General features: G+C 38.7%; 1 protein-coding gene across 1 annotated transcript; it reads left to right on the top strand.

The window, feature by feature from the left end:
• Positions 1 to 252: 252 nt before the first annotated feature.
• Positions 253 to 11072, top strand: LOC116038122 (thiamine transporter 1-like). Its single transcript, XM_031282326.1, has 5 exons — positions 253 to 437; positions 3328 to 4078; positions 8860 to 9052; positions 9916 to 10057; positions 10908 to 11072. The coding sequence occupies exons 1-5, from the start codon at positions 303 to 305 to the stop codon at positions 11070 to 11072; spliced, it is 1386 nt and encodes a 461-aa protein (XP_031138186.1). The 5' UTR covers positions 253 to 302.
• The last annotated feature ends 4402 nt before the right edge of the window (positions 11073 to 15474 follow it).

Here is a 15474-nt window from a genome sequence, read left to right as displayed (position 1 = left end):
CTCACCACCTCATATTTCATCTTAATATATCCTCACTCACAGCCTCATATTTTTTCTGTCTTGCTGTAGCCAGGAAAACTTCAGAGGAGAGAAACAACAATGGCAAAGCAGGTGACTCGGTGTTCACAGTCAGTCTCACCTTGGCCTTATCTGTGGCTTCCATAGCTCAACAGATTAAACTGCCTAAATTAGACTGTGCTCTCGACGGACACAGCGAGATGTCCCAGGGGAGCCGAAGAGGAACGATGGGTTTTTGCTGGAGCGGGGAGTGTGGCAGCAGGCCTTGCTGGGCAGGCCATTATATGCCCTGCCATGCTGGTTGGGTGGGCCCCACTGTGCCGCTCTGCATCTATGGATTCTGCTCCATGATGAGGCCTATAGAGCCCTTCATGACAGAGTTTCTCACGGGAACTTACAAGAATCTCACCACCGAGCAGGTGAGGTACTGAGCTATGAAATTAGATATGTGACTGCTGTACAATGATGGACGCCTTAGTTTAGTAGATATGCTCAGTTTTTGTATTTATGTACATACTATGAATCATGTAAATTAAGTCATGAATATAAAGTATGAATCACAATAATGAATGTTTAGGTTTTAAGGTATACTTGTTCATGTATGCTCATAAAAGTCAATATATTTATATACCATCTCCACCAATATCCATGCCATTATGACATATTACTATTCTGTTTATCATTTCAGTGGCATTCAGATGGCCATGCTTCTGAAGTATTAAGCCTTTAGTAAACTGTCAGTTTTAATTGGAGATGATATTTTGTACAACACCTTCCAATAACCTTGAAGAAAGATTTTTGGCCATTGGCTTTTTTAGCTTTCCTTTCATCCTTCCAAAAAATCAAAAGCACAATAGCTCCAGTATCAGCCCCTAATGGCTGCAGTGTTCATTACGTGCCACAACACGGACAAACTATATATTGGTGATTTGGCTGTTGTTGTAGACTTGTGTGGTCATGGGGGTCGTTTGCAGACATTAGCTTGCCTGTTTCGTGAATACTTAATAACAATTTTTAACATAACATTTACGTATTTCTTCCTTTATGTTTTGTACCTGTCTCCTGACAGGAGTTGGATCAACCAATCAGCTTGTTTGATGATCAGAACAGTATGACTCGTTATTGTGTGCATCAGCTCCATACCATAACACACTGCTCTGTTTAAACCCATAGAGGCTTTTTCATGGATCTTTGGTGAAATTAAGGGAATTGTAATCAGCCTCATTCTTAATGGGGTTAAAATTGTGAATTGTGTCCAGAGTGTGGCAGTAGAGGAAAGATCGAGCTACCAAAAGTATCTCATTTATTCTCTGGGGATTTAGAATACCCACAGCATCATTACTGAATTTCACCATTATCATTACAATTGATTACAATTATTCCACAAAATGTTAGTCAAGGGGAAAGTTTGATCTAATGGTGGCATGAAAATAAGGCTCAGAAGGTCACTAAAATAAGTAGAATTCCCCCTATGCTGACCAAGAATATACTGTACAAGTGTTTGTCCTTTTCTGGACCAAATAAAATGACTAACTGACTAATTAACATTACTGCCATCATTCTTCTGTCCCAAAGGGCAAATGTGTCAAATACTTGAGGTTGTTAAGACTACCCGTTTGAAGTAAAGCAATCACATGTTTCGTTAATCATTTAACATTTCATCTCAAGAAGAATATTGTGCAGCTGGAGCAAAGTGATGTAAGCATAAACAAGACTAACATAAGCAGAGCTTTCCTGTTTACACGAGTGAATTCAAAGCTTTTGGAGGCGACTGAGGAGAACAGGAGCAGTATCACGCCTCGCATGGTGGCATCAAGAAGAAACTAAATAGGGGTCCTTCACACCTCTGCAATGACAATCACTTTGTGATGCACAAGGCACTTTGTTCATGCAAATGATGGCAGGTACTCTCAAGGTGTACTCATTTCATGCTCAACCATGTATGATGCAAATAACTTTTTAGACTTGTGGTCCTGAGTGGCTTTTCCAGATTTCATATGAAGTTGTAGAAATGTACTAAGTTTGTGAACAACATACAGACCCCATAAATAGAATTTCCTGTTCCAACCATAAAGTACATTTGATACTAGAGTGAGTAAATTATGCTCAAAGTATATATTAGGTGTTTCAGGAAAGACTACTACCAACATGATACTGTATATTCCTGTTTTCACAACCTGTGGTCTTAAGGTGCATTTAGACTGAATACGTACTTACCAACACTGATTTCTGCCTAACTTTTCTTTACAGAATGAATACTTGAGTGTTTTTGCAGTTTACGTGTTTATTCACCACAAACACGCCATGTCTTCACTGTGCAGACTTTAGCGGTAGCTGCTAGCTAGCTACACCCGTACTGATCTCTGAAGTCTTTCTCTCCAGTTTCTCTCCTAAATGTACGTTTTTTGCTCAAATTCAAGCATCTCTATTAAAATGCACATTTGCTTAATCAATGTGAAAAACGTTCAGTTAACTATATCTAGCTATGATGAGGGCAAAACTGAATAAAGTTACCCCAACAACAATGCTACAAAAGTGCTGGTCAAGAGGAAAGTTTGACTGCATGGTAGCACTAAGAACATTAAGGGGGCACCAAAGTAATTAGGATTTGTACTCTGGGGAAAGATGAATCAATATCTCAACATTATTTAAAGTTCAGTTATCATTTTTGGTATAGTCCAATTTTGATATGCCATGTTCCTCAATATTAAAAAAAAAATTTCCTCAAGGTAATTCTTAAGATTTGAAATTGCAAATAACCAGAAAATAATATATTTTAGAGCACTTCAAGTAAAAGGCATTTAGAGGCAAGGTCATACAAAAGGTGCTATTGAGTTGCATCATGGGAAATAGAATGCAGTGTTTTTGGAGCTTGAACCATTCTAGGGAATGAAAATCAGCATAGCTTCACCATCAATTTTGACCTGTATTTTTGAAATCGTGTCTGCCATAAAAAAGCATCTTTGAAAATGATTTCAGTCAAAGCCAAAGTGGAACACAAAAAACATCTTAATGGGAACAGCAATTTAAGATCCATAGTTATGCTTAAAGGGACATGACTTTCAAGCTGGAGCTGTTGTGTTTATTTGCATAAAATTTATCAAGTTGTCACATTATGAGCCGTCACCCATGCCGCTTCCTGTTACATCGTGTACATGCATAAGTCATTTTTCATTGACAGTGAATAGAGATAGAACAGCATCTGGTGTGCTGCTGCCATCATGTTTCTCAGATACTCTTGCAGTCAGCAGTTAGGAATAATTTTTCTAAAAGATAATTAGGTCTTTGTCTGCCTTCCTGTATATCCAGGTGACCAGACAGGTGTATCCTGTGTGGACTTACTCCAGCCTGATTCTCCTCGTCCCAGTCCTCCTGGTGACAGACTTCCTCAGGTACAAGCCTGTAATCATCCTCCAGGGGCTCTGCTATGTCACCGCGTTTCTGCTGGTGCTAGTTGGCTCGGGGGTCCACTCGGCTCAGTGGGCCTTCTTCAGCTACAGCATTGCCACGGCAGCAGATGTGGCCTATTTCTCCTACATTTACAGTGTGGTGCAAACCAGCTACTATCAGAAAGTGACCAGTTATGTCAAAGGGGCCATACTGCTTGGCTACGCTGTGGGGGCTCTGCTGGGTCAACTGCTAGTGTCTGTGGGTGGGGTGTCTTTGTTTTGCTTAGCTTTCATCACTCTCATCTCTGTCTCGGTAGCACTGATGACCTCCTTTTTCCTTCCCAGGCCTCAGACTAGTTTATTTCTTAGGGGAACAGATTCTGTACAACAGAGAAGCTCAGGCGAAGACAGTCAAGACTCTGAAAGCCAATACTTTTTCATGTGGGTGAAGACAGCTGCCAAGCATGTTGGGAGGATGTTCAGAAGGCTTGCATTGGACTGTAAGGAATGTTATTCCTCTGTGGCTGTGCTCTTCTTCTGCATATGGTCAGCTACAGGGACATGTGGCTTTTACCAGGTTACAGAGTACGTCCAGCTGCTCTGGATTTATATGCAGCCCCACAACTTCACTGCCTACAATGGAGGGGTAGACAGCATCAGCACATTGTCAGGTAACTAATGCAGCATTATCAGCACCACTTCAACCTGCTAGAACATTAAGATTATGCTTAATGCATCAGTTATATATCAAAAATAGGGGAGATCGAGCGTTCTCAGTCGTGGCCCCAAGGCTTTGGAATGAATTGCCTCTGAATGTCAGATTGGCCCCCAGCCTTCACATTTTTAAATCACGACTTAAAACTCACTTTTATTCATTGGCCTGCAAACCTTCTTGAGAGTTGTATTCTGTATTCTGCAATTTATTTTTCTAGTCTGTTATTTGTTTTAAATGTTTGTTTTGTTACTTGCGTGTTTATAATCATGTCAATGTCCAGCACTTTGGTCAACCTGGTTGTTTTAAATGTGCTTTATAAATAAAGTTGGATTGGATTGGAGTTATAATATTCCAATAACATAATAATTAATAATCAAAGCTGCAAGCAGCGATGTACAGGCCTCGCACCTTTATGCGTGTCAGGGTTTTTTGCGGGACGCCAGCCGACGCGGCCTTGCATTTTTGTGTTGACACTGTGCACACAAGTTAACCTTTATATCCTGCGTGGAGTGTGGGGCGTTGAAAATGGTGTATTGCAAATGTTGTACCAAGTATAGGGGGAGGGGCAAACAGTCACCAATGAAAATGGAATGTCTCTGCTGAGTGCAATGATGCCTCACACAAGACTCTACATGTAACGATTCATGAGATATTAAAGTGACGTGCCAATGATAAAAAATAATCAAAAATGCAATTGATTGCACGTAATAATAATTCCTTCAGTTTCAATAGGGCCTTTGCCAACGTTTTCAGTGCTTGGGCCTTAGTAACAGTCTCCACTGGTTGCCTGGAAACCTAATGGTGATGACGAGTCTTTGAAGTTACTGCTCCCTGCCAAGAAATAGCCCAGCACATAACTCTCAGTAAAGCCGTTTCTACTCTTTGGTTTCTGTGCGAATTGAACAAATGAGAAATAACGTCTTATATATTGAGCTTTAGACATGGTGGTAGGTGGATTTTGTTTGTCCAAACATTTTCTTCAAAGCTTATGGTTGTTATACATATTCCACTACAGAAAATAATTGAATAAACAGACAGAAAGAAAACACAATCCCTTTCTATTATCAGTATTTCACAACCCCTAAAGTACAGCAGACAATAAGAGCAGCATTAATTAGACTATTTAATTGCTTGCTCTCATCCCCAGATGGGTATAGCAGCTGCTGCCATCCAGCCAGTACACTTTTATTGATTATAGTACTGATACATTCCTGTATTCCCCAGAAGCCAAAGGCAATTACTCTGTGTAAACCACATCCAGCTGTATGCCTTTCACTTGTAAATGGTTCGGCCCAACATGCAGTCAAGCTGTAGGGCCCTATGGCTGATATTTCCCCAAAGATTCCTATTGTATTGTCCTCTGTTCCACGCTTAGAAAACATCCCTGAGGAAAGAACTTGGTGGAAACCGATAGGGAAAATATGAATATGGATTACCCGGATGATAAAATATGGTAGAAAAGCACAACATAATTTACTATTTTCTTAGCTTATTAATAACTGTATGTCCTGGAGCTTGAACACAACACAACATCTTAGTAACTCATTAGGATTAAGATAAAAAAAAAAAATGTGTAGGCAGAACAAAGTTTTGTTCAGTTGTATTGTTTTGTACAGTATGCTTTTCAAGGAGAGTAGTTACAGGGCACCTCACCCATCTATGTATCTATGGCCTCAAACAGTAATTACGAATCATTTACACTTCAAACATATATTTAAGCCAATGGATAATGTATTTAGGACATAGTCTCAGTCAGGACATTCCCTTCCCCAGGTCAGGGATGTCCAAGGTTTTTCATTTAATTTGGCAGGAAACTTGCTGAATGCATTTCTGTTTAAATTCAGACCACACACTGGAGCCCAAGGCGTGCAAATTCAAATAGTTCTGTTATCTAATCAGCGTGAAAAGCCAAAAACAGCGTGAGGTCACAAATTTGTCCTCATCTATGCCACACACATTACAAAATGGTTCATAAGCAGTGGGACCTGCATGCAGCTTGTGTTTGAACCTTCGAAACTGGAGAACCGGATAATGTCACAGTGAAACTAATGATGTCATATGGGTTAACACAAGTTGGGCTTGAAGACATTTTAACAGAAAGCCTGCGTTACAATCTGGGGGCATAGAGTTAAAAAGAGGTTGGCATTTAGAGGCAAGGTCATACAAAAGATGCTATTGAGTTGCATCATGGGAAATAGAATGCAGTGTTTTTGGAGCTCTAACCATACAAGGGAATAAAAATCAGGATAGCTTCACTATTGATTTTGACCTTTATTTTTTTAGCCACACTAGCGGGCTTGGCAAGGCTCTATGGATGGCCATGTCAGTCAGTCTGTCCACTTCTTTGGTCCAGACTAAAAAAATCCTAATTTTGTAATAGGTTGCTTTGGGATTTGGTACTGATATTCATGGTTCCTAGTGGATGAATCCTAATGACAATGATGATCCCCTAACTTTAAGATCTCTTTAGGACCTCTTGCTGTCACACAGTGGTGTAGTCTACATGGTACGCAGGTATAAGCAGTATACCCACTAAGAAAGCTTCAGGATTTCCATATACCCACATAAAAATGCCCAATGACACGCAACAACATACTTTCCATTATATTTTTGATATATTTTGAATTGTCATCTGTGTTTTTCTTCTTCACATAGGCTAAATAATGGTATTTCCACCGTACATTGGTCCATAACAGTGTACAGGAATACAGGAAATGAAGTTGAAAGAAGGCAAATTCTGGCCTATATATATATATATATATATATATATATATACATTACAGTATACCCACTAGAATACATTGGACTACAACACTGCTGTCTCATACATTATAAAAAATATAGAGTCAGTAGCACTTATCGAAATAAACTGAGATATGAGCAACAATTTGGTATTGAGCAGGCACCCCTGCTCTTTCAACATACTGTAGAGCCCAGCTGCATTATTGATCTCTCTCTATGGAGCTGTACCGCTGGCTCCGGCTGACTCCGCTAAGCCTCCAATTGTGTCACTGCTTTGGAAACTGGTCTAATTATTCGGTCTCCATTTGCCCCCCCTCTGCTAATCAGAGCCATTGGGGTTGTTAAAATATTATTTAAATACACCCAGGCCTGGGTGGTGTCCATGTTAGACTATTAGCACTGATTGACCGAATGGACAAGGACTCAAAGGAAATGTACACATTTAAATGAGTGAAGCAATTATATCAAGCATCTCTTTATATTCTAGTGGATAAAGAGCTCTGGGTGAATAGATCTAAGTCTCTGAGGACTCAGAGTTTTCCTATTTAAACTCACCTCACATATATATATATATATATATATATATATATATATATTAGGGCTGCATTGTGCCACCCTGTGGCTGAAATGAGAAACATCACTTTTTGCTAAATGATTGTTACCTGCTCAGAGTTTAACTAGTTTAATGTTGGATCAGTATCAGAGAGGAATTCTATCTATCATGTGTTTTCCTGCTACTAAACATTGTCATAGTTTCATGTATTAATGATAGAATGTCCCTTTAAAAAGTGATTCTGAGAGACTTTGTGATACAACAAAGACAAAGTTGCTGAATATATTGCTGTGTGAAACAAAATTACAAAAGTGAATTTCATTGGTGAATTTCAACTTTACAAGTGCTTTTGTTTTATTTCTCGCAGACAAGCTGCAAAACAAGACACGCATCACACAACCAACACGTCCTTTAAACCATATGACTATATAGGTTGTTTATTCCTACCTTCTATTACGACCCGTAGCGTTTCATAAATTAACGGCCCTAGCGTTGGCAAGAAATACGACCCACAGGAGCGCTTTCCATCCTCACATCTAAACATAACTGTTGCAGTTTGCTTAGGTTTTGGCAACAAAACTACTTTGTTAAGTTGAAAAAAAGTGATTTGGGTTTAAATCAGTAGGGTTAGGGTTAGGGTTAACCCATTTGTACCGTTACTTCACTTCTGGTTACACATGTAACGTAGTTCCTTTTATTCCGTAAAGTAAAATAAAAAATTGCCATTTACTTTTCTTTTCAAACGAGACACAAACCCCAGTCTCCAGGGTGAAGTCCTGTGTTTGTTTGACCCAAAAAACCTAAATATGAGTCATAATTATCGATTGTACAAACAACTTATAAAGTCGTTTTTCTGTGGAGGACAGTCTCCTACACAACATGACACATATATATATATATATATATATATATATATATATATATATTGTATTATTCCATACACACATAATAAATATAATACAACTATATGAGTAACATTATCTTATACCTTACACCATTATCTAACCTTATTACATTTTCTTTTTTTTCATTTTGTTAAAGCGGAAAAAAACTTTGAAAAAAGCGAATGTCGACATTAAATGACAAAACTTATTTTTGTGTGTTTTAGTTGTTCAGGATGCTCTCATTTAATGTTTCTGTTGTCATCCAGATAACTGTGTTTGTGTGGCAGCTTAATTTCTCTAATTTTGAGTATTGTGGTGATTTTAGAATGTCTGGCAAAATTGCTAAAAGAAATAGAAGGAGCACATAGAGATATCTGCTTGTATTAGTTTATTTCTGTGCCTACATTAAAAAACAAACACAAAAAATATGACCAATAATAAGATATCAGCTAAACAGTTTTTGTACATTGGTCTCTGAGGTCTTTCTTTGCAACTACATGTTTTGCTACTCCTTATTCCCCCCATGCACTGATTCATAGTGATGGCGTTTTCCTTTAGGAGCTGCAGCCACTGTTGCTGTGGGACACATGTCTCTGGAGTGGGCTGTGTGGGGGGAATTGGTCTTGGGGAGTTTCACGTTCCTGATCGCTGGGGCTTTATTCTTAATGGATCTGACTGACAACATCTGGATCAGCTACACGTGCTTCTTCATCTTCAAAACAGTCTTCATGCAGCTCTCCACCATCTGCACGTAAGAATGCAATATGGATTTGTCAGCATCACAACAATTCACAAATGCTGTGTATAAGTGTGAACAGATGCAGAAAGCTACTGTGTAGGATTTAAATATGTGATGCCACAAGATGTTCTGTTTTTTAAACAAGTCTAGATGTGCCTTGTGAACCATTATGGGCTGAGAATTATTCTAACCCTATTTAATGTTGTTGAAGCACAGTTAATGACAGAATTGCTTTACTGCACTTTCTTGGGTAATTTCTTGGGTAAGTCAGTAATTCATCCATGCATAATACTCAGATTGTGTAAAATGTCCACCCTGAGCAAGATATAAATCAATTACATCCATCACTAACAGTAAAATAATGTTTTGGTTGTTTTCAACCTGGGTTATTTTCCTTTATTTTTTATTATTGAGACATGTGTTTATACTGTCCATGCTGTGTGGGACTAAATTAAAAATTTCAGTCGAATAATTTTTAGCTAGGGATGGCAATGTCACTCTGACGGATGGTCGGTCCATCACGTTGGTCCAGTCTGAAATATCTCAAGATAGATTGCCGTCATGGTCCCCCAGAGGATAAATGACTTTAGTGATCACCTTTTTTTCATTTTAACTTTTAGGTGAAATGTCTCGACAATTTTTGGATGGATTACCGTGAAATTTGAAACAGATATCCATGTCCGCAGAGGATGAATCCTAATAAAGTTCAATGATGAATCCTATTCTGATTCATCATTGTTTCCATATTTGATTGTCCTTTGTTGTATGTCCTTCATATAAACCCTTGACAATAATATAAGTAATAACTGAATTAATCTTAACAAATTAGCACACTTTCATTTTCCTGTTTAGCATCTCATGTATATATATCCCAGTTTTCAGATAGCCAAGACGCTGAATAGGGAGCGATACGCGTTGGTATTCGGCATCAACAGTTTTGTGGGCACAGTCCTCCAGAGTGTCCTCACCGCCATCGTCATTAGCACCAAGTCTCTGCAGCTTACCATCACCTCACAGGTACGGCAGTAGGCTACTCACAAATCATACAATGAGTTTAGGAAATGATTTGAGCTAATTCTTATTACCATGTACTGTACATTGTAAGTACAATATTGAATAGTCTATATCGACAACGTTTCACTTCCGGGATTGTTCAGGTGCCCCCAGAAATTCCGCTGGAAGTTCCATAATTTCTGTTGGCTATCCGTCGCCTTCCGCTTTCTTTGTGTTGGCATTTTAAACTCCGGTGGATTTCTGAGGACTATGGTTAACTGCTCTTCAGATCTCTGCAGGGTAAATTCAGACAGCTAGCTAGACTATCTGTCCAATCTGAGTTTTCTGTTGCACAACTAAGACAACCTTCGAACATACATGTTCCTCCAAAACAAGTTCCTTCTCGAGGGATGGTTGCTCCTACCATCCATTAACGGCGCCCAAGATGATTGTGATTGGTTTAAAGAAATGCCAATAAACCAGAACAAGTTTTTCTCCCATCCCGGAATGCTGTGTGGACTAGCCAGACCCTCCTCCGCAGCGCTGTAGAGGAAGGTCTGGCAATGCAAGACTAAAGATTGAGTTATAGGAACTTTTTAACACTGGGGTTATGAAGAGCTTTAACAATGAGTTAGAAATTGAAGAATATGAATACAAAGGAGAGGAAACAGCATTTGAATAAATAAATGAAATAGGCAATTAAAAGAGTACTGCTAAAAAAAAGCCTTTGAATAAAAACAAAGGATGCTGTTTAAAGGGCATTCAATGAACACACAGGGGAAAACCAGAGACAAAAAAGAATGATTGGATGAATGAATTCATATATTTGTAAGTCATCATCCACCGTGCAAGTAATCCTCTCATGTCTTTTCAGTTCCTGATCTACGCCTCGTTCTTTGTTGCCATTTCCTTGCTGTTCACAGTCAGAGGTGTGTACACTGTGCTCCACATGAAGCATTCTGCTGGAGGCAACCAGGCAGAGAGAGCCAGCAACCTGCCAGAGGCCTCACATGTGTGTGGTGGAAATTCTTATACATAGGGTGAGATCTGAAATAAGGCTTCACTCAACAACGTCTTTTAAGTATTTATTCTTTGCGCAAAGAAGGTTCAGTTCATCAGGAGAGTCTGAGAGAATGAACAAAGAGTTTTGGGAGAGCAGCATCCTTATCTAGTTTCTATAAGGCTGAAAGGGAAGGGAGGGAAGAAAAGTCTGGTCTGAACCAGTTCTGACTATCAGGGAATAGCAACTTGTGTAATTCAAAGGTCAAGGAGCACTAACACCTCATCTACTTAGAGACATTTGTGCTGAAGGCAGAAACTGTAAAATGTTAAAGCAATAGAACAACACACCTGTAATTTACCATTAATTAAACAGCAAAAATGTAAATTGCCATTACATGCGTGAAGACCCTCAAAAGAACATAAAGATTGTTTTTATTATTAACTGTCATCAATTATTACAGAAGCGGCAGTAGCATATGTTTTTGGAGATGCTTACATACAGTATATGTACATCAATATATGCAATTCATCAAAAAGTGACTGTGGTTGAGTTATTAATCAGTGTGTCATCAAAAGGATCTAACTTATCGATTCTACAGACGTGCTCTGACTGAAATAGTGAAAGTGCAATATCTAGATATGGCCACTAGAGGACACTACCTGCACAATATAAAACAAGAATACTACAACACTACATAGCAGCTCTGTTTATGCAATCTGAACACAGAAATGTTAGATAATCATTCTGTATGTATGTTTTTAAAGTAAATATAACTAATATGCCAGGATAAGTGAACTATGCAGGTTTTAGACATTTAAAGTTCTGAATCTTAGAAGTCTTTCCAGATGCTGACATGTTGAAATCTATATTTCCGATATTTGTATGTCTGTTTGTGTTTACTTATGTGTAAATATGCCTGATCCACATTGGGTCTAATGTTTGATTCTTGTGTTTGTGGTTGATTAATAAGAAGATCTACTAACATGATTACCGAAGGCACAATAGCTAGCTGATACTTATCAGGCTGTCATGATCATTTATGTAAACTCTGCTGCACAGCCTTCCCAGCACAAAAAGCCTGCTGTCATTATTCAGTGCATATCATTCGAACACTTGATCTACTGTTACTTACTGTAAAGAGATACTTCCTGATTTTCTTATGACATCCAAAATCCCTCGAAATGACTCACCGGTGATGTTTTTATTCTTTGTCAGCAACAAGCTAGGGGTACATTTTGTGAGTTTGAGGCACTATTAGGTGCAATAGGAAGCATATCTTTAGGCAACATGTTGCCAGGTAACAGACAATTTCTTTTAGGCTTTGTTCAAAAAATCTGATTCAGTCTTCTTCGTGTGTGTGTGTGTGTGTGTGTGTGTGTGTGTGTGTGTGTGTGTGTGTGTAAAATCAGTTCAGTGCTGTGATTCTCAGCAGGTGGTGCGTAAACATGATGCTCTACTTCTGCATGTTTATAATACTATCCTACAAGCATTTTTTGTCCTAATTTACCCATTTACCATTACCCTCCAAACATGGTTAAGGTAATGCATGTGTAGTCACGTCTGACCTATAATTCATAATTAAAAACATTAAAAAAATAATGAAGGTTTCGAGATGGACAACAGGGGCAGATATAGCTGGAATGAGCTGACATATTACCTGCAGCACACAAGCTTCTTGGTCATATCTCGATGATGTATCAATACATTTTATATGTCACATGAGCCTGCCTTTATATGTATTATATGTAACCATGGTTACTCTTGTTTAAGTTTATTAAAAAAAAGAAAATTATGCTATGAGCATCACAACTCAAGTTACATTTACTCAACCCGTTCTCCGAACTCGTAAAATACGAACGTTTGGACAGTGGCTGTCAGCATCTGAAGCAACGAAAAAAGCGCCCTTCAGCATGTTTGTAGAACGTACCGGGGAGAGCAGCATCTACACAGGGTTTAGCGAGTAGTATGTAAGGGGGAAATTCCGCATAGGGAGGCTGGTTGGGGTGGTGTCAAACACAGAACTTTCACCCAGGAGACCGGGGTTCATGTCCCGCGTGTTGTCTTTAACCGTCTCGTTATTGCCGCATGTCACGGAAGGCGCTTTCTTCTTTAACCGGCCCGTTATTCCCGCGTGTCACAGAAGCGTAAGCCCACCCACGACCTTTTCCTAAACCCAACCATCCCGTTCTTCACGCGAGTCACAAAAATGTAAGCCCACCTTTCATTAAACTCAACCGTCCCGGTCCCGCGAATCATGGAAACGTAAGCCCACCCACGAGCTTTTCCTTAACCTAACTGCGTCAAAAGGGACGGCAATAGTCTCAACCAAGCGTGTTTAGTTAAAGCACGTTATATGGTGCTAAAGGAGACTTTTAGCGTCAATAACAACGACAAAGGCACCTGACCAAGCGTCCGTATTTTACGAGATGGGAGTGAGAATGTGTTGGTTTACCTCAATGATGTACATTTGAGAATTAGATACCACTAGTTATAAGTGATAGAATTTATTTGTGTTTTTTTGGGGCAAACTGGCCCTTTAAGACATTTTACAGGAAATGAGCTCAGGTGTTACTAATAACATTAACAACGGCTTTAGTGAGCCATGGCAGTGTGACACGGTGCTAGCATGCACAATACATGAACACAAAACTGCAGCTAAAGGAAATCCAGCCATCATTAATTTTATTATTCACCGTTGTGCTTTTCCTGCTGTGACAGGTCAAAATGTCTTCTGTGAAAGAGGTATATTGGGATAATGTGTCTCACTGTGAGAATCAATTCCTTGAACTGATTTAAAGTCTACTGGTGGTGCCAAACGGGGGTTAGGATGAGAACTGATAAGTCTTGATTTTGGAGTCTAGAAGGTGTAACGATTATTTTTTCAAGGTAATGGTTAATGCTTCATCGATGAGCATTTCGAGGAATAGATGGTTAGTCATGTGAATTCAAGCTTTTGCATAAACCCACAAAAAGGGTGTGTACAGTTTACCAATTGTGGTCATCAGTCTTTCCTTCAGAGGAAGACGCTCACTATACAGTGTTGTAAGATAAAACAAGGAAACTGGTTCATCCGCCTTTGACACTGCCAGTTACACACCTTTTTTGCAGTTCACTCAGGTCATACTGGACAGTCATAATTCACACCTCTGAGAGAAAAGAAAGCAGCCTGCAGTTCGCTTGGAATGGATTTGTTAAATGAGAGGCAGAAGTACTAAAGATAGAGGCAGTTGTTGACCTTCATTTCTTAATCGTATCTTTATCTCGGCACTGTTATTATTGAAAACATAATGCACAATAGTATATGTGTACACAAAGTCAGATCTAAAAGTTCAGAATGAGTCATCAGAGCTTTAAAGTTAACTCTGTGCTTTTCTTCTTTGAGTCCCACTCAGGTACATTCAACAAAATTTATAGAAAATTCAGCCATGATTCAAGTTTTTTTTTTTACAGAAAGTACCTATATATTACAAATATATATATATATATATATATATATATATATAAATAATGGCAAAGAGAAAGCTCTTTCTAAATTTGTTTAGTTTAATTTTAAATTTCAAATTTCCTATTTGTTGGCTCCATCATAATTAAATGATACCTGACATCAAACATTCCCTCTCATTTTGTGAGTTCTGCTTTATGCCCTTCACTTAGATTATAAATTATATTAAATGAAAACATCTAAAGTTGTATCTTCAGAAGAACTGTTTCCATTCAGTAACCATTTGATTACTGGTTCTTAGTTGTAGTCATGTAGAAGAAGTCAGTTTGTAGAATTTTCTCTAACCTCCCACACAAACCTGTTATACAGCCAGCATAGTTGCTGCCACAGTGCCTCTTTTTCACACTTGTCAGATGCTTGTGAGTTTTATTTTATTTAGCTATTTACTATTTGAAATAATAGAATTAAATAATTCTGTTAATTTCCCAACTGGTCATTGCTGGAGGTCTGCCCCAGTTTCTTCAATGCTGTTCAGCAAAAGGGCACTCCAGGTGTTTAGTATTTACTTTTCTATGTGTTTACAGATATGTGTACAGTCAGTAAACCCAGCCAGGGAACTTCCCTTAACAGAGTTATGAGTCAACACTACTATGTGAAGAGAAAATATCACCGAAATGACTTTCTACTGTATTTGGTCCAACATATCTGTCTTTGATGGATCACTTCATACCAATTTTATTTCAAAGACTATGTCACATAAAATCCCATTTAATGTCACACATAGAATCCACATAATGGCTGGCAGCAGTTTTGGGGAATGAGACTGCACTTATAGCATGTATACAGTTCTTTGTATTCAAGTTGCTTCAAGTTGATTCATTCACTCAGTCATTCCCACATTTGCCATCAGGGCTGCACCATCACATCTTAAAGCATTAATCCATCACAACTAATAGCAGTACCTTAGTCACTCAAGTTCAATTACAGCAGCGCTAC

The sequence above is a fragment of the Sander lucioperca genome, chromosome 11 (genome assembly GCF_008315115.2).
Source record: "Sander lucioperca isolate FBNREF2018 chromosome 11, SLUC_FBN_1.2, whole genome shotgun sequence".
Taxonomy (NCBI): domain Eukaryota; kingdom Metazoa; phylum Chordata; class Actinopteri; order Perciformes; family Percidae; genus Sander; species Sander lucioperca.
Note: the sequence above shows the minus strand (reverse complement) of the source record. Positions and strands in the feature narration are given on the sequence as shown.